General features: G+C 42.0%; 1 protein-coding gene across 2 annotated transcripts; it reads left to right on the top strand.

Moving 5' to 3' along the window:
* The first annotated feature begins 587 nt into the window (after nucleotides 1–587).
* Nucleotides 588–14,237, top strand: cttnbp2nla (CTTNBP2 N-terminal like a). 2 transcript variants are annotated; one of them, XM_072381786.1, is made up of 7 exons: nucleotides 588–714; nucleotides 3,391–3,495; nucleotides 9,803–10,036; nucleotides 11,587–11,742; nucleotides 11,873–12,061; nucleotides 12,194–12,364; nucleotides 12,484–14,237. In XM_072381786.1, the coding sequence occupies exons 1-7, from the start codon at nucleotides 676–678 to the stop codon at nucleotides 13,456–13,458; spliced, it is 1,869 nt and encodes a 622-aa protein (XP_072237887.1). In that variant the 5' UTR covers nucleotides 588–675; the 3' UTR covers nucleotides 13,459–14,237. The 2 variants fall into 2 exon arrangements, with proteins under 2 accessions (XP_072237887.1, XP_072237888.1); XM_072381787.1 differs by having other exon boundaries at nucleotides 590–714; nucleotides 11,587–11,694.
* Nucleotides 14,238–19,559: the final 5,322 nt, after the last annotated feature.

Here is a 19,559-nt window from a genome sequence, read left to right as displayed (position 1 = left end):
ATTATGTAAGCGGCATCAAACTACCTTCACTAAAGTCCTCTAATGAGTAACAATTTTGAGATCCTCCTCTTGAATATTCTTAGATTTTTTTATGGTCTTCTAATGCTTCATCTTTACATATACCAAACGTTTAGAAATCTATTTTCCAATTGTAAAGTCTGAGGCATTGTAAAAAAACTGTTTTAGTGAAATACGACATGAACAACCTTTTTGTTTCACAAAATGGGATGTTATAAATCATTAAGTGATTGATACGTTCAAAGACATGCCAAAACTTTATAAAGTATCAAATTATTAATTTGGAAATATGTCAAGACAACAACAACAAAAAACCCTCAGACGAACCGTGACATTGACATGTCGTTTTGTTGAACATTTGAACGGTCATTACAATAGTTTGCATATCTGTAAAAGACTATTAAAGCAACGGCCGAAGCGAGCAACTCAAGAAACACTAAACAAAGAAGTCCAACCAAAACTCAACGGGTGGGACTTAACTGACTCAGCCCATTTGTCCTAATCTCGTCTTCTATTGGTCAGCACTCCTAGCTGCTCCTCGCCCATTGGCTGTCTGAGCTGTCGTTCTAGGCTCGACTTGGCACTTCAGTATTCCGCTGCTTCGGGATCAGAAGACGCAAATCAAGTGAAACAAATCTTCTGACAGAGGAAAAGTTCATGCCGGAGTTCTGGAAGACTTTAAAGGGGCAAATGAAGGTAAGAAGACCCCCTGACAACGTTTCTATATGAACTTTGTGAAGCTGCTGCGGATAATTTGCGGTGTTTCATCGCGTTTGGTCCAAAGAAGAAAAGTAAAAAGAAAAGAAAGAAAGAAAAAAAAAGATGTTACCTAAAGTAGTCAAGGCTACAGGCCAAACCGCTGGTAGAAATTACATCAAGATGCTTTTGGTTCGTTCAAAGTGCAGCATTTTGGCCTGATTTAACCACCGCTCATGATATTTTTTCTGTAAGATTAACGCCGGATCTTCGTGACAGTGACTTCACTTGCAGCGGCACCAGTTGTTAATAACCCCGAATTAACTCATGAACAAACCAGCTGTACAACTACCAGCTATTTCCTTTTTCTTTTTTTTTTTTGGGTCGTATTTGTCAAGTTTATTTTACAAGAAGGCTGCATCAAGGAAGCTTAGCTGGGAAGTAAGTGGCCCATATAGAAAATGGGTTGTTAAATCCAATTTAGTATCCAGACATGCTGCATCTGGTCAGCCAAGAAGGAAATTCAGCAGACCTCTCAGGCTGGGCTTCCCCTCAGTTGACCCCCATCTCATGGCAGAGTTTGTAGTTGCACAGACTGTGAGTTTGGCCATTAATTTATGCACAAGTTGTGTGTGTGTTTTCTTTCTTTCTTTAAGGCTTCTTTTTAAAACCATTTGGAAAGTGAAAAAGGATTGTTTTTTCAGTATATTCCCATAATTTTAAGTGACAAGACAGTTGGCTACGCTAAACAACTACACAGTCCTGATTCCATGCTGTAAATATACCTACTCTAAACGTCTGTATGGCTATTGCCGTAGTTCAGCATGTACTTAAGAGCTTAGAAACTGTCCTGAGACTAAAAAAAGTGGGGAATATTAAATGGACTTCTGTAGGATTAAGGTGAAGGAGGGGTTACGCTGTGCACAAGCCACAAGCAGCTTCTCACAAATCCAGAGCCTCTTTGCTCCGGAGCAAAGCATATGTTTTTGCAGTAAAAGCCGCTGTGTGTTTTTAAGGAGTTTACAGTGTTGCAGATGAGACACATGGCCGACCAGGCTTAAAACAAACATGGATAAAAGGATTATGATCGCAGGGCTGCCGTCATCGGAAGTGGAGCTCGGAGAACATGTGGGAATATTTGTATTTCTCATGCTAGCATGCTTTGTTTGTGTACCCTCATGATTATCAACTCTTAAGTCACGTGAATACGTGGGAGATCATTAAAATGCTGACGATCTAAACACGCATGATGACACATGTAGGCTTCAACAGGTCCGGACAGTTCTCACATAAACAGCACACAAAGTTCTCACAGTGATTATGGTGGCCTGTGAAATTAGCAAGTAAGCCTGTAAATCAGATCCAAGGCAGGCAAATATGCTGCAGTTTTGTTCAACTTTTACTCCTGTGGTTAAGCCACAGACCACAAGTGCTGCTAAAAGGCAGATCTAAAGGCACTTTGTGCTTTGCTTGGGAGAGGTGGCTACTGCACAGTTTGTCACAACATTCATTCTCAGTTTCTTGCTCAGATATGCCCGTCCTGAGATTCCTGTCTTTCATTATGCGACTCCTGCTCAAACAGATCATGCCTCCCCTCCACTGATGACTTTGTGATGTGGAAGGCTGCGGTGACCACAAGTGCTCACAGCAGAGGCCTGTTGACTGAATGCTAATTCAGGTGTGGATCGCTGCCTAACAGCATTAAGGGAGACTCATCGAATGCTTTAGCGACATAAACAATATTTCTTTGATCCTAGCAAGAGTGCAAGTGTGTTATTAAGTAGTCAGCGAGTGTCGCGCCGGTCTGTTGTACACGTCCCAAATGATAAATCTCATCTGAAAAGGACGTTTAGTGTTGTAACATCAGCAGCTTTGATCTTATTTCAAAGAGAGCCGCGCATATGTTCAGTGGGGCAGAGTACAGTTGCATGTTTGAGATTTGGACACCGCAGGGCTTGTCAGCAGAACCACCACACATCTGTGTGATTAGAGCACAGAGACACTACAAAGGAACCACATTTAATTTCCAATACGAAATAACTGTCCACAGCACCCATTATGATTAGGACTTGCTGCAAAACAAAAAGAAACTGGAACGCTGTGGCAGAGGCACATCACCAGTCAGTCTGTTTTGCAGTCCGGATCACATCGGTCTGCACCCCATCAACATGTCAGCCTGTGCTCTTGCCATGTTTATGAGCAGCCAGCCTAAATGAGAAATCTCTGTTGTCAGTTGTGCCGCATATTTGTTCTTTTTTTGCCAGAAATGTAGTTCATTGTACCTCTAAATTGAACCCAAAACAAATTGTTGTTTTTCTTGTTGTAGAGAAAAAAAACAACAACTACTGACTCAAAATGACTCCCTTCCCCAAGATAATAACCGCATATCCACAGAAAGCTCATAAATCAGTAGGAAAGATTAGATGTCTGTCTAAATGTCGGTTTTTTGGAGGGATTGGAAAACAGAGCTTTGTTTCAAGATGAAAATTAAATACCTGGGAAATGTTAAATAGTCGTGGGAAAAACCCATGAAGCGAGATTAATGGCTTTGGTCTGTTTCCTGTTTTGAAGTCATTTTGTAATCGTGTTGATAAAAATTACACAACAAGCAGGTATTAATACAGAAAACAACACATGTCAAGTTTATCTTTCTCTTTCTATCTTTTGCCCTCCCAGTCCAAGCTGAACATGGAGAATCTGACCAAGCCAGAGTTGCTGATGCTTTTCAGCATCCTGGAGGGAGAGCTGGAGGCCCGGGACCTTGTCATTGAAGCCCTAAAGGTACCAGTAATCAGAGCTGGTGACAAGCGCTATAACATTAAAGTGGTTGTCTGCACACAATCTACTTTAAACAGAAAACACTCACACACACTGTGAAATGTTGGTTGTCACCCTGCGTGCGGAAATGACGTTTTCATCTTATTATAGCTTGATATTTCAATGCATTCGTTGGGGGAGGAGTTGTGAGTAAGCCGTCAAGGAGGAGCTACGGCCAGTAAGTGTGCAGGAGACGGGGTCAGTGGGACACGATAGGGAGCAATCTGGAATTATAAAGAAAATATCAAACAAACATTCAAGAATAGGTAGTGGGTACTTTGCCATACTACTGCGTGGTGAAGAAACTACGGACTGCTCAAGAAACTGAGCTACTCAGTGAAGAGTTTAATTTAACGCTGGGGAGAACACAGATGCCTTTCCATCAAGCAATACTGTGACAGAGAGAGAGAGAGAAGCTGTGAAGAGAAACTGCTTGTCCTCTTCTACAGCCAGGTGAGCAAAACAGAGTGAACCCTAACAAGGAACTACTTGTATCGTTGATAATATAACGATAACGACAAGAAAGCATGGCGACTGTCAGCATGGCGACTGTAATTGCTTGATATAGTTCAGATAGAGGACTGTGAACACACTAGGGCTTTGAAAGCTCCGAGAACAAAAAACAATTTAACAACCAAAGATGCTAAGATGTTGTGGTCCAAATTTGGCTTCAGGGCAGGGCCACTACAGATGACCTTCATCTCTAACCTGATGGTAGCGATTTCTTTCAGAATCAGTGGATGGACGGACAGAGACGGACAGAGACAGACTCTTGACAGCACTCTACTAAAAACAGTCACCATGTGCATTTCAGCGAAAGGGATGATAGTGTAGTTTTTGCATTGTTTTGTCTTTTTTTTTTTTTAAATAGTGGGAAAATGCAGTAAGAGTCAAGACAAGCTTTAAGTACACAATTTCACTCTGCAATACATCTGCAGACCATGAAATTTAAACAACTCTCCAGACTTCATTCTCACCATTAGCATATGACCTTTACAGTCATTATGCTCTTGGAATGCTGCTCACTGTCTTAGTGTAAAATGCATCATTGAAAGAACCAACTGGAGAGGCAGCCAGTGGACTTGAGAGTCTACCGCTGAATGCTCGTGTGTTGTGTCTAGACCACATTCCTTCATTTCCCCTGTGATCTGGCCATCTAAGGCAAGAAGAGTTACAGCGCACTGGGAGCCTGATGACTCAATGTGAGAGAGAGTAGGAGTGAATAAGTAAACACTAGCCTTAACTGGAGCTTGAGGGGAATATGGCTGGGCTTTTTTCATGGTTCCTTCTGCACAAACTGTTAACCCATTCAGCCTATCCACTGGATGGGCGTTTAGTCTCTAATAAGGGTGTAATTACAACTCCGAGGGAGAAATAAAATAAAGAAAGTGATGAAAAATCTTTGCTCGAGGCATAATAGTCTCACGACTTCTAACTCCAGTCACGTTCAGTGAGCACGGGTCATGCCCGTCTGTGGTTCTAACATTATGGGATTGACATTGTGGAATCTTTGGTGTTGCCCTCACATGAAGCTAGATCGTTATCAGAGAAACATTACCTAATGATGCTGACGTTATGGATCTGTGAGCAACAGTTTGTCCACCGGTCTAGTCCTGACTGACAAAACACAACCGCTGTTTGAAGGAGCTCCGTGAAATTTAATTTGCATTCGTCACCCCCCTGAGGTTGAATCCTTGAACCCTATCTTTTTCTTTCTCTTCCTGTGAAAAACCTGAACATCTGCATGGTGGGTGGCACCGCATTTTGTGCAGACGTTCATAGGTTTCGTGAAGTTAATCCCCGACTTAACCTCTGATGTTTTCATGATGGCCGCATGGTGGTGGGAGGGTTAAAACTGGCATAGCAGGAAGGTTCCCACTCTGAGTCTCGCCCAGGGCCTTTCTGTGTGGAGTTTACTTGTTCTCCCTGTGGTTCTCTCCAGGTAGTCTGGCTCAGGTAAATTAGTGAACAAATCTGTGTGAGCCCTGCTCACATACAGCCATACGCATGAAGCTTTTTGTCATGTTGAAGAGACCACAAAGATGTCAAGGGACAGTAAAGCAAATTGGTGTGGTTCAAGGCTGGAAACCAAAGTCGTGTATTTCAGCCCCTGGGCTCTCCGGGTCAAAGCTTCAGTTTGTTAATTCAGTCTCTTGATTTTTCATAAAATACCTTAAAACTCATGTCATTACCATTTACTTTGTCTTCAATGTTCACTCGGTTCAGTCGTGACGCTCATGTCAGTCTTAACTGATGTGTCACTGCTGCACTGTCAGAGTCATGTGCGAAACGCTCAACTCAAACACATATCGCCATGGTAACAGCACGGTGAAATCTAGATTTCTTCTAGTAAACCGTCAAATATACAACAAACTACTTTTTTTTTGCTTCATCTGCACATTCTTAGCAGTGATTGTCTGCAAGATACAGTGTAAATACAGGATGTGAGATTAACGGTGTGTTTTTTTTAGTAGTACTCTTAACTATGCAGAACTATCAATGGCATTCTAACTATCCACTGCATTTTTCCCCTTGTGACTCACTTCTGCAGCTGCTCACACTGTGGCTTTCAAAAGGAAGTCAGTCTTTGGCAACGCTTATATTTGGCCCACAAAGCCCTGAAGGGTTCCAATAGTTTCCTCAGTTTGGGGAAGGAATAGAGGTCTTTACTTTAAGTTCAAAAGGAGCTCTAATATGGAAATGAGCCTTTAATTAACTGTCGAGCTCACATGGTTTGGTTGACTAGAGCTTCCAAATGGAGCTACTTCAAACAGCTTTACCTTCTGTTTGTTTCTTAAGAGGCAACACTGAAGAGGAGCAGTTTTGTCCCTAGATTTGGATGCATCAGCTGATTGGAGTCAGTGTCAGTGATGAATACAGCATTAGTAGTGACTGTGGGATAGCGGTTTCCCTTCCATAGCATAGAATAAGAATGACATGCTTGAGCATGCTTTGAAATATCTTTGACTCTAGAGTAAGACATGCAATTGTCACCATCTCTTTGTATCATAAAGATCTTGTCAGCACCATTGCACATCTGACAGACTCCTGGCATGTGTCAGCAAAAGCTTCGTTGGAAGCAGTGCAACCGCAGCTTCCCAAGCAAAAGCACACAGGTTGCCAAGAAGTGTAGCCAACAGACAAAGGAATGAATAATGAGGCTAGACTGTGATTCACAGCAGCCGTGCGCTGAATGCTTATGGGCGGTGTACATGTACAGTATGATGTAATGAATGAGCCCCGGTGCATTTGGGTGTTAAGTGTTAAAGTAGCATTAGAAATGTTCCTGAAATCCCTCTTTTCACTCCCTGCTCCTCTCTGTGCAACAGTGAAGGATTGATGCAGAGGAAAACAGCCACCCTTTGTGTTGTAAAACGGCACATCTATCCGTGCATTGAAGGGCCGGGGAGAGAGCCGAGAAGGGGAGCAGAGCAGCACAGTGTGTGTTAATAAGAGCACTATTGTGCAGCAGGCTCTCTGTGCATTTAAAAATGATGATTAAGGAGCCAATTAAATAGTTATGTTAATGTGTGAGCTGTGCCAACTGAAGAAATAGAAATTACAAGGAGAATAATTCACTTTTGTTGTCGAGACTTGGAAAAGTAAACTAGACTTTACAGTTTCTGGAGAAATCGCAGTGGGATTACTGAGATTACTCCTTTGTCGCTTGCTAACTGCCAAAAGGTTTAGGAGTAATCTTTCAAAGTGTGTGTACACGAAGCAGAGATGAGAAAAGCTGTTCATTAGCAAATGTCCATCAGCTGTGTGTACCAAGTGGCGTTTGAGGCTTCCATGGCGATGTTAAGTGCATTACTCTATCAGACTTGGACTGAAAGTTCACTCAGATTTTCCTCATACCACTGCTGTTCAGAGAAAAACTGGAGCCCGTATTGACACAGCTGTACCACTCTGAGCACCTCAAGGCTTTTCGGCATGCAGCGGTGTGACATTTGCGTTCCTGCTGTACGAAATGTGGAAGTGCTAATGAGTTAAATACAACAGTCCCTTCTGTTTTCCACCTAAAACCCTCCTATTCCGCATTTCTGGAGTTTATCCCTGTCATTCGGAGGGATCTAGCAGTTTCTCGATGATAAACAGTGTCAGACGAGTAGTCTCTTTTTCCTGCTGCTGCTTTTTTGATCTTAGGCATCAAGTAAAGAAAGTCTCATCTAAACTTTGATTGCAAAGTGAGGTGAAAGCGCAGACGTCATTATTGGGGACAAGAAGGGGCTCGAAGCTCAAGTTTGTGGACAGATTTCTCCTCTGAGGTTTTCTTCTAAATTAAAATTTATTTGCCCACAACGTACTCTTTTTAGCCCCAGTGTTGGCATAAAAATCAGCATTTTTATTTTAGAGAAGCTTGTGCCATAACACAGTGAGGGCTACTGTAGATGTCCTACACAATAGTGAGTTACTGAGGTCGCTTTCAATCATGCCCTTGTTTAAGAGGCATTTTTGAATACTCGCTGGGACCCTGTGTTTTCCTGTTTCACCCGTCCCTGCCGTTTGATCTGCCTTCACACCATCCTCAGCAGTCTGGATCGCATAACAGCAGCAAAGCCTCACAGTCCCACCCTCCTCTCTTTGTGTCAGATAAGCCAATACTGAAGATGTGAAGAAAAAAAGACAATTTCAAAGCCTTTCAAAGATCTCTTGTGAACTTTCAGTCCTCGCTGTATTTTCCAGTAAGACACAGGGTTTAGTCAGTTTTATAGACTTTGTGAGAATCATGTTAATTTAATGAAACATGTTCCATCACATTGAAGTCATCGTCATAAAGGGTCGTGGCAAGTGTTTTGTCTCATTTGAATGGCATAAGGCTGTCTTTACATATGAAATGTCAGTTATATCAGGATGTCTGGAAATTTCTTGCTTCTTCCTTTTGAATCAGTTACGTGCAGCTTGAGGACATTTTGAATAAATCTTTCTCTACACGATGTTAAGGATGCACTAATATGCTGCACAGCTTGTTAGGTGCTAACAGGTCCACATTGTTGACACATTGTCCACTATGTTACAGTCACTGAAGGTTTTCGTGCCTCAGATACCCCTGACCAGATTTTCCTTTACATAAATGGATTAAAGTCAGGTCCTCAGAGACTTGTGTGTGTGTGTGGGGGGGTTGTCGCAGAGTATCACGTATCGCTTGATAATACAGACACAGGTGTTGGAATGAGAGAGAAAAAAATATACGTGGATGAAAAAGTGGCTGCATTATTAGCCCCCACACAGGGGGTGGATATGGCTCCGCAGACCTGTCCACATTATTGACAACACTTTAGACTTCTCAAGCAATCTAGGTATCAGTCATCAGAAGCTCTGTCCTCACCCTGCCAAAGGAGGATGCAGTTCTCTCTAATCTCTTGATCCTCTTTTGTTGAAACCTCACCGAACACAGCTCTGCCACAGCCCTCCTCCATCTTTCTCCCTTTTTCTTTCACACTTCAGTCCCTTTTCACAGCAGGCCTAAAGGCATTTGCTGAACCTGAAATGTCTTGCTGCCATTATCCCTCTTTTGTCACGAGTTAAACAGAGAACAGGTCTCCATTGGCCAAGGCCCTGTCTGGAGCAGCTGTCCTGCTAAAGATAGACAGACACACACCATCTGTTGCTCCTTCTTCCAGACTGCACTCTTTTTCATGTTTTTTTTTTAACTTCATTTCCTCTCTTCCCTTATCTACTGCTTATTTACTGCTCTTTTCTTTGAGATGGTGATCATGCTTTGCCAAAGATAGTATTTTATTTCCTGTGCTTCTCCTGTGTCATAACAAGGGATCAAACCTCATCACACTTTGAATAGGATATATTACGCAATGGTGCTCCACTAACTTAGAAATGTGCAGTTTAAGGAAGGATGGTAAAGATTTTACAGCTTGGTCAGCATCTTTGAGCCAAAGAGGAAGTTTGAGCTAAGCGCCTATTCTCAGCATAGCATGTACACAAATATAAAGTTGATGTTCACCAGCTTAGTCATGCAATACTCAACAGTTACTAATTGAGCTTGTTATTCCGTCATAAACAAAGCCACTGGACAAATTATTGATCTGACAGTGGCGACATCAACCACAGGGGGGTGCTATAGAACAGGTCAATGTTCAACTTGTTTGTGTCCAGTTTCATTACAATTTACCCGATAGCTGCCAGTGATTTAGCATGGCCAAAATATGACTTTGTAGATGTACAAAAGTAAGAATCCAGTCATAGCTGGGATACATCTACGTTAGAGAAGCTTTACAGACTGATAATAAAGGTCCTCTTGTCATCTCTACAGGCCCAACATAAAGAGCTGTTAATCGAGGAGCGCTATGGAAGGTACAACCTCAGTGATCCCTTCCAGGCTTTGCAGAGAGACAACGAGGCCATGGGGGGCCAGAACAGGGACCCTGCCGGTCCTTCCCCCACGTCCAACCCTCTGGTGGTTCTCAAACTGGTGGTGAGCCACTGCAGGAGGATGCAGGAGAAGATGCTGGCCCAGCTGGCTGCAGCTGAGAGCAGGCACAGAAGGGTAAGTTAGGATGTGTGGTGTTCAGCAGGTGGCTTGTGATGTTGGCTTGGACAAAAAAACAAAAAGTCAATTAGGGAGCAAAAGATGAAAGTGAGTGTGACCGTTAGAGAAACACAACATGAGTGGAGGAGCTAAAGGCAGTGCAGCGTTTGTAGTTCAGTATGGATTTTTTTTTTTTTTTCCTTTTTAAACCTGCACTGCTCGCAACAATATTTTGTCTCAAAAAAGAAATTAGTTTAAAGGGATATTTTGGTTTCTTTGAAGTGAGGTTGTTTGTGGTTCTCGTGATGAGTGTCTTACCTGCTGTCAGGAATTCTGACAGAGAGCCAAGCATCAGCGGCTCAGATCGTGGCCACAGAGGAGGGAATTTTCCCCATGGAAATCCTCATGGTAGCTCTAAACAATGCCTCAGAGAGTGAGTTTAGACAGCACCGCAATATCTGTTGATATTGTCGCTATTTTCCCTCAGAGAATATCTATGTTGCTACATGTCCCAAGTTATCCTACTGCTGATCAGTTGGGCCTCACTGTTCCACAAATCTAATCCCAAACACCAAACTGTAAAAACAACAGAAAAAGCTTGGAGGGGAATGAACGCTTGCCATCTTTTAAATCTTTGCAAAAGTATTGCCCAGCTGAATACCAATAAGTCTTATAAATAATAAGTCTGAGCACATCTTCTGATGTACTCTCTGATCAGTCGCAGAATACATTGGGTAGCCATCATGCATGCAGCGACACAGAGCCACGTGGATGTTCTTTGCTTGATAAAATAGTGACAATGTTATACATGTATGTACTGTGTAGCATTTGGTCAAACTGCTGACATTTTTGAGGTTTCAATTGTTTTAGATGGAGAAAATGAGCTTTTCTGTTGCCCTGATCTGTTGTTCTCAGCTGTTAGACTGTTAGACTTCCTCTGTTGTTTCCCAAACTGAGAGCACTCAGAAAGCTTCAAAGAACTTAACCGAATTTAACTCGAAAGAAATAAAAAAAAGTTTTTTTTTTTTTTTTTTTAATTCCAATAAGTTGTCACCTTCAATCACAATCTTTTTGTCTAATTCTTTTTCAGCAAAATCAGAATAACTGATTAAATATAACTTTAGCATGAAGGGACATAACACATGCAGAAGTACTGCACAGTTGCAAGGAAATTGGATTGAACAAAGAAAAATAAAGTACCTTTCCATTTTTCTTTTCTTGTTGTATATCATTTATATGTATTGTTTTTTCTTTTATCCTGTTATAATTGTATTACTTTTATAGGCCACCATTAAGGAGTGTCTTGAAGACTGAATTAAACATGACTGAATATAGAGTAATGACACACCTGATTACTATACGGTACTTAATGAAGAACCTGAACAAACACAGCATTTTGATATCAGGTTGCCACTGAAAAGCTTTGTGGCTTCAGCACCTGTGCTTGTAATGGGGTAATTACACTGCTTCGAAATAACCACTGTTACCTTCAGCATGTAGCTGACCAAACTAACGTGAGCTGATTTTACTCCCAAAATAATTCAATCTCCCTGCTTTGTTGGTTCTAGGTAATTGCAGACCTGGAGGAGGAAAAGAGGAGGCATGCTGAGGACACGGCAGAGGGAGATGATGTCACTTATATCCTGGAAAAAGAGAGGGAGCGTCTACAGCAGCAGGTGATTAGCAACACTGGAGAGTTCACTGCAAATTTGGTCCAAAATATGGTATGTACATCAGGAAGTCAGTAGGTAATTGGCAGGATTTTGAACTACAAGCGCAGTGTTTGTGTGGCTGCAAAAGCAAAGTCAACAACTTCTGTTTGTTGATTGTATTGTTTGTTCTCTGTGCATGTAGCTGGAATTTGAGCGGAGCCAGGTCCGCCGGCTGGAAAAAGAACAGCGACGGGTTACTGAGCAGCTTGAGGAAGAACGGGCTCAGCACAAACAGCTCTCCTGCGCTTTGGCCAAAGAGTGCAAGTGGGCGAGTGCCAGGGCTCTGGAGGAGGGTCACCGGCTGACTGAGTTGAGCCGTAGACTTGACAAAGTATTTACATTTTGAATCCAAGTTAGGCACTTTAATTTCATACCCATGGAGCACGTTCCTTGATGATGCTGCAATAATTTTTTGGTGTAGTTTTAATATCCTATGTGGCTTAAAAGATCATTTTTTATTTAGGAAAAAGAAGCCTGTCAGTCCCTGAGAAAAGAGCTGGAGGATGAGAGGACAAGATCTCTGAGGATGGAAGCAAGGGTGGAAGAGCAGCTGGCTGAGTTTGACACAGAACGCGAACAGCTCCGCTCACGTCTGAAGAAGGAGGAAGCTCACTGCTGTCAGCTTCAACAACAGGTGTGAACACTTAGGCACACCGATCACTCGGGGGGGCACATTTCCAAATCATTTTAGCTGTGAGAGAAAAGCTAATCTAGCCTGGTTTCTGTTTAAGAAATAATCTCTTCTCTTATCAGGTAGAAGAGCTGAAGAGGAAGCTGGAGGAGGTGCACGTGATGAAAGAAATGAAGGGAATCAATTCAACTTCAGTGGAAGCTGCAGGAAAAGAGTGGGCTACAAAAGTTTCCCCAGGAAACGCTTTATTGGACAACGTGAAGGTTGAGGACATTGAGGAAGACAACGATCACCCACCTGTTCAGCCAAAAGTCAACGGTCACCACTGTTCAGTTGAGACCAACGAGCTTCATAGTTCAAGCAACATACTTCAAGAAAATACATCTCAACAGAATGGAAATGAGAATCCCTCAGCTCATCAGATGCAGACATCGATCTCCTCCTGCAGTGCTGCTTCCCCAACACTCACTCAGTCGTCGCCTTGCAGTTCCCCTGTTCTTACCAAACACGCACCTGGCAGCCCGAGCTCTGGAAGCTATCAGTCTCCGTACCAGGCGGGGATCAATCAGCGTTTCCACGCCGCACGTCACAAGTTCCTGGGTACCACTGATCCAGAGCCGCAGTCCCAGACCGTACAACCTGCTCTCCCCCTCTCACCCAAGGACCTTCCCCCTGTGACCAGCAGCTCCTCCCCAGAAGCCAGCCCAGTCAAGCAGATGGCTCGGAGCACAGTCACCCAGGTTCTATCTCGTTTCACCACCGTCCAGCAGAGTGTCACGACAAAGCTCACCACGCCAAACAACTCCCCTTTCGGTACAGACTACCGCAGCCTGGCAGCACCTTTGTCTCCAGTCATTGGAAGGGCTGCGAGTGCATTTCCCCACGGGATCCGATCACCCACCATCCCCAGGGCAGACAGGGGCAATCCTCCACCCATCCCCCCAAAGAAACCTGGTCTGATCCAGGCCCCTCCGTCCCCGGCAGCCGTGCCTAAGTCTGCCAGCCATTTCTCTGACAGCCACCTCTCCAGCAGCTGCGGCCTCACCTCCAGCCAGGATGGCGTGAAAGAACTGGACATGGTGGTTTCATCAAATTAACTGATCACTGACTTGGTGAATAAAGCCTGCAGCTGCTGCTCTCTATGGCATCATGGTTTAATCCATATTTCATAATTATTAATTAAATATTGCCCTCTATACGACAGCATTTATATCATTATTTGAACAGAGGTCCTTCAAACACTGTGTAATATGTATATTTATTAGATTTCTTGTAAACATGAGCAGAGGCACTATTTTCGGTTAAGGGGTTGGTACTAATGCATTTTAAAAAGGTGACGATACTGTATCTTAGGCACAGTGTTCTGTTGAAATGCATTCATTTTATGGTTTCTTATTTTCAAACACCATTACATGAATATACAGACCAGCTTATTAACTGATAATGTATCATTCGACTTTTGTCCTGACTGTGTTGCTTGTTATTGTAACAAAAACCATAAGGTACTCATCCAAGGACTGCAGTTTGTTTTTTATATCTGTGTAGTTGGTTTTTGTAGATGTATGTTAATCATTGATTATGATAGTTTTATAGACCAGATAATCTAAACAATGCTGTAAGTGTCGTATACAGTAATACTCTCTCCTGTATTATTTTTTTTGTTGCATAGTGATGATAATCGTGAGGAAATAAAGAGTCATGCAGTCACCGTGATACAAAATGTTCTTTGAGATTAATTTTTAATGCCTTTTGCCATTTTTTTCAGTCGTTTATTGTTTTGTTTAATAACACAACTCTGCTGCCACGTTGGTTATTTCTGCCTTCCATCAGACCCTGTATAATACTTTGTAGTCTGGAAATGTACATGTTAAATAAATTCCTGGAAACCTATGAATGAGTATTTTTTCCATTTTTTCCTAAATTCATTTTTACCAATCATTCCTTCTCTGTTTATGAACCCAATTCAAATGGATTGTATTTGAAGTAAATAAATTACTTATTTATTATTCATCAGGACAAGTCGTTTCCACTTGCATTTCAAGCACTGGTACACATACTGAGCCCAGGTAGTACTAGTACGAGTAATCCTCACATTTCCTTTTTAGTACCACTTACTTTTCCAGAACGTTTCTCACAGCTCAGCATTTTTGACATGTTGAAAGTGATTCATTTGATGGTAGCATTTTTCAATGCTTTGTTTTTAATTAGATATTGGTTTAAGACACTGTGAGGAACTGGGTTTGTTTTTTAAAAAAAAAGCATCTGTCTGATTTCTACAATTCAATGTCAACGGTAGTAGAGCTGTACTGCCACACAGTGTCCTCCAGAGGTCAGTATTTGATAAGTATTTGATGTGTAGCTGACATTTTCATAATAAATTTGTTCCTTTCGTGTATATGGTAACTTGAATAGATTTTTAGAACGTGTGATACTTGGATACGTTGATTGCTTTGGATGTTTACCATAAAGATCAGCAGGACAACACAGTAGAGTGGTGACGAACACTGTCACCCCACAACAAGACAGTTCACGGTTGGAATCTCAGCTGAGGCAACATGTTAGTCTAACCATCCATCCATCCATTTTCTATACCGTCAATCGGGTAGCGGGTGGGCTGGAGCCTATCCCAGGAGTCGTTAGTCTAACCAGTGATTCCTAATTCACCACAGGTGTGAGAGTGGCTACACATGGTCATTTGTCTTATTTGCCCCTGTAATAAGCTGCTGACATCTTGTCTTGTGACAGCCGGGATAGGCTCCAGCAACCCTGAACAGGATGAAATGGGTATAGGAAATGGGTGGATAGATAATGTGTAGCGGGACAAATTAAGAACTAATATAGCACATTGTATTGTTTATCAGTATGTGAATGCATCCTCCAGCATTTAATACAACCTACACGGCAAGGTCTCCATTCAGTGGAGATTTCTTGCAAGCCTTACAGGCAGGCACTCATATTGTAGGAAATAGATTTCATGTTTTATGTGATCTTTGACCGAGTAGGGATGCTGAAATCACTTTGTTGTTTGGTTGTGAAGATCAATTTTGAAATCTTAAAGAGGACTGAACTTTTACCGTGCAATCCATGTTGCTCAAACCATAAACAACACTCTTGTGGTATGTTGTTGAAGTGATGCCACTTAAGAGAGGAAAAAAATTGAGTGATGATTAGTTTGCAATCTTGAAGGTGTACACAGAAAACCAACCGATATGTTTACTTGACAAATTTCTTGTCGTCAGTGTCAGCGTACACATTGCCTGTGTCTCCGTCACACACACACTCAGACACACACTCAGACACTCTTACTCATTCAGAGAGGTCTAACAGTGAGCACTTGCTGACGAGGCTTTTCCCGACACTCAATTCCCCTCCTGGCTGTTGGGGAAGGGTTAGCTGGTTAACGGATGGGTCACCTCTCTTTCGCACAGCGCACCTAATTAACATTCCAACGCAGGACAGCAGAGCTGCAACCCAAATCCAGCACAGGCACGCCTGGTCCTCCAGCAAAGCCTCATCTTCTCAGCCTCTATAAACACAAGCTCAGGTTGATGAGGCCTCACGCAAGTCTCTCCTGTGCAGACAACTAAATCGTTTCTAAAACATTACAAGATGAAATCTGAAAGCTTTGGCATTCAGTAACGGATATGATTAATATACATTCTGTGTTTTTCTTTTGAAGGAGTGGTCTTTTTATAAAGACTAGGTCTGAGGTCTTGTAGTTTCCAACAAGGTTAAACAGCTTTAATATTTTCTTGTCACAAAAAGGTCAAATGAATAACTATCCGTTCAACACTGGGACATCTTATATATCTGGAGGGATCTGTTTGCGTTAATATTCAGATTATAATTAAATAGTCAAACTTACTTCAGTCTTTGGGCTGCGATACCTGGACATGCTATGATGCCATGTTTAAAAAAAAACAGCATCAAGATAGTGAGATAAGACCTTCACACATAGACATGAAAAGGAAGATTAATTCCTAAAATAATCCATTTTTTAGGTGCCAAACCTCTATTTTTGGGGTTTTTTTTGTCCATCATTGAGCAGACAGTATTTGTTGGATTACCTCTTGGTAGGATTGTATGAGACATGCTTGCAATAAGGCACCACACGGTATATAAATAAATGAACTTGAACTCAAAAAAGATTGCAGCAGACACATGTTCGTCCTGTGTGGATTTCTTCGGTGCTGTACTGTACCACAATGGCAGTTAAGTCACATGTCTGCAGTGTCATGTTGTGCGAATGAGATGATGAAACTGAGGTCAAGGAGGGAGCACATAACCTGTCAGGAGTTAAACCACAAATTTACAGCCTTCTCTTTCTAAAGCACCATATATCTGTCAATCCTCCCATTTTCATCTCAGTAGAAGTGATGACAGCTTTTGCTGCGCCGAGGCTGTGATGATGCTTGAATCATTGCTCAGGTTTACTTTCAACGTGGTCCAAAAAGTTTTGAGTCGTCCTCTTTTCCTTTTCCCTTTCTTGTACCCTTTTTTCCATCCAAAATTAGCCCGGGCCATGCGATGGGCCCAGAATAGGAGCTCAGGCCTCCACACATAGCCCCTTAAAGACCACAGCTGGAGCTGGCTCAAAGCACGGCACAAGGAGAGGGAGGGCTGGATGATGTGCGTTATCGTCACCATCACCTGCTCCCTGTAAAGCAATTTGTTATAGAGTTGTCACTGTAAAATCCATAGCTTGTCCTGGGGTAAAGAAAGACAGGGTCACATGTAATGAGGATCCAAGTGTGACTCCAAATCCAGATATGACATACTGAAGGACAAACAGCTGGGCTACAGAGTGGAAAGAGAACGCGATGAGTGGCTGGAGCCCACAAAACCTACATTAAAAATGTATTTCAGAAGAGCAAAAATGATTTTTAGATTAGATGATGAATCCATCTGATCTCCCAGATGACAAATAACCCTCATGGCAATACACACGATTACACTAGCTGCCTGTGCTGTGGTATTTTCAAGCAGCTGCATTGTTACTGACCTTTACAAACATCCCCGACTAACACCCCTGGATTTGCACTGATTAAAATGACCTCGCACACTCATCCCCACACAGTACGCTCATAGGGTCTTATCTATGTCTTTCTCTCTACCTGCTGGATGCTCATAGCACCGAGTGACTCACTGAAGTCTCAGGAACAGGAGACAGAAATGTCCTTGAAGTGGGTCAGATGTTTCCACACTGCCTTGATGAGACAAACCAGTCTCTGGATCGGGACTGTGGACTTCATATGAGATGAACTACAAACTTGCACTCAAATGGCATTACAGGAGAGGTTCAAGTGCTTGGAACGGAGCGAAGGATATTTCACTCTCCCTCACTTAGTCACATGGTATGAGGCATCTTCGTTGACTTATTAGTCATTTTCTAACAGAGAGGGACTATATTGGGCGCCAGACCAAACATGGAGAAACCAACCATTACAGCACAAGACAGATAGAAGCCATGTCAAAGGTCAACCACCATGCTGAATTAACTGTATGTGGTATTCTCTTCAGGAACATGTGATGAGGGACTTAGGTCTGGTTTTGGATGTAAACAAATGACAAGGCCAAGGTTTTTTTAATTCCATGAACATGAAGAGTTTACGTGAATGATTACAAAAGGGTAGTAAACAGAAATACCATTAGCTTCAGTTCTCCTTGGTAACATGTTCAAGGTACTTGTGCAGGCAGGTGGGAGAAACTGTTTGTCTGTGGAATTAAGTTGTCTCACAATTCTTCAGGCTCTTCATGTGACTCCGGACAGATTTGATGAGGTAGCAGTACTTCACTGTTACCTCGTGTTACCTCCTCTACGAGGACTTATCCATCTGCTAAAGGACTCTTTGGTATTCTTGTAACTGAACGTTCTACTTCATAACTATAGCTGCAGAAAAATACGTGGACTTCTCCTTAAAAATAATGTCGACTGGACGTCTGTCCATTGTGAAAGAAGTTTCTCCTCTGTTTGGTTTCATCTATTTTTTATTTTTTAAGCGGTCACGAGAACAACGGAAAACAATTAAAACCAACCAGGACTGCAACAGCCTCATGAAACTTGACACTATCTCACCTATGATTGTAAGACTACCTTTAGAAATGTGTTTTTGAACACGGGATCATCTAAATTCTTTTGAAATCACTGTTTATGAGGGCTATGCGCAAAAACAATGGTGTTTGAAGTGTTTATTCTTCATAAGAACAAGTTTAAGACCATTCATACCTGTAATGTAATGCTGCCCTAGAAAGGATTATACAACATAACTCTTATGGAGACACTAAGTTCCCGTTTCATAATGTGAAAGTCATGCATGACTCCTCATAGCTGAAGCTTCAAGCACATCAATGTTCTCACAGAGAACAAAATCTACCAAACTGAAAGAGACACAAAACAACCAGAAACAAGGCAGGTGTGGTTTGTGATTGTTTCATGCATTGTTGTTTAGCATCTTTTTGCATTTCTTTGGTAGTTTTTCACTTTATTGCAGCCATTCTGTCTTCATGATCCTTTTTGCGTCTCGGTTGTTGATCTATGTCTGAAATTATGTCTCATATTGTTTATTTTGTGCTTCTAAATGATTTTGTTCATTTCTTTAATCTCTCTGTGGTTTTATTCTTTACATTTTGTCTTGCATTGTTTTGTATCGCTTACCGCACTTCTACTCTGTGGTCCTTTTACATCTTCCAGTTATTGTTTTTTTTCCATCTAACTGTAGTTGTGATCTTGGAACTTGGTTTGTGATCAGAGGTTTCTGAACCCTTGGGCCCCTATGCCTTTACCTGGCACTTTTATCATCCTAATCTGCCCATTCCGCTACGATGCCTCAACAGCCATGTTACCATCAACTTTTTATCTGAAGCGTCCTTAATGAAAAACATTAATCTGAAAAAGTTCTACATAGAGGAAGAGTTACAGCATTCAAAGCGCTTGTTTTTGATTTTTCTAAACAAGTGTTCGTATAATTAACTCTAATATTTAAGTTGTTTGTTCAGATAAGTCATTATTGCTTGAGGATTGTGACGTTCCCAACTGAGCTGGATATTGAAGGTTGTATTTATGGGTGTTTCAAACTTTTTTTGTGAGTTAGATTTGTAACCAGTCGCTTTCACAGGTAGGACGCGCTTTCAACATGAAGGTTTGTAAGGGTACATATCGCGTATTTTTTGACAACGGGGCAGGGTGCGGGGATGAGGG

This window comes from Leuresthes tenuis, unplaced genomic scaffold (genome assembly GCF_036924035.1).
Source record: "Leuresthes tenuis unplaced genomic scaffold, fLeuTen1.0.hap1 SCAF_3, whole genome shotgun sequence".
Lineage (NCBI taxonomy): Eukaryota > Metazoa > Chordata > Actinopteri > Atheriniformes > Atherinopsidae > Leuresthes > Leuresthes tenuis.
Note: the sequence above shows the minus strand (reverse complement) of the source record. Positions and strands in the feature narration are given on the sequence as shown.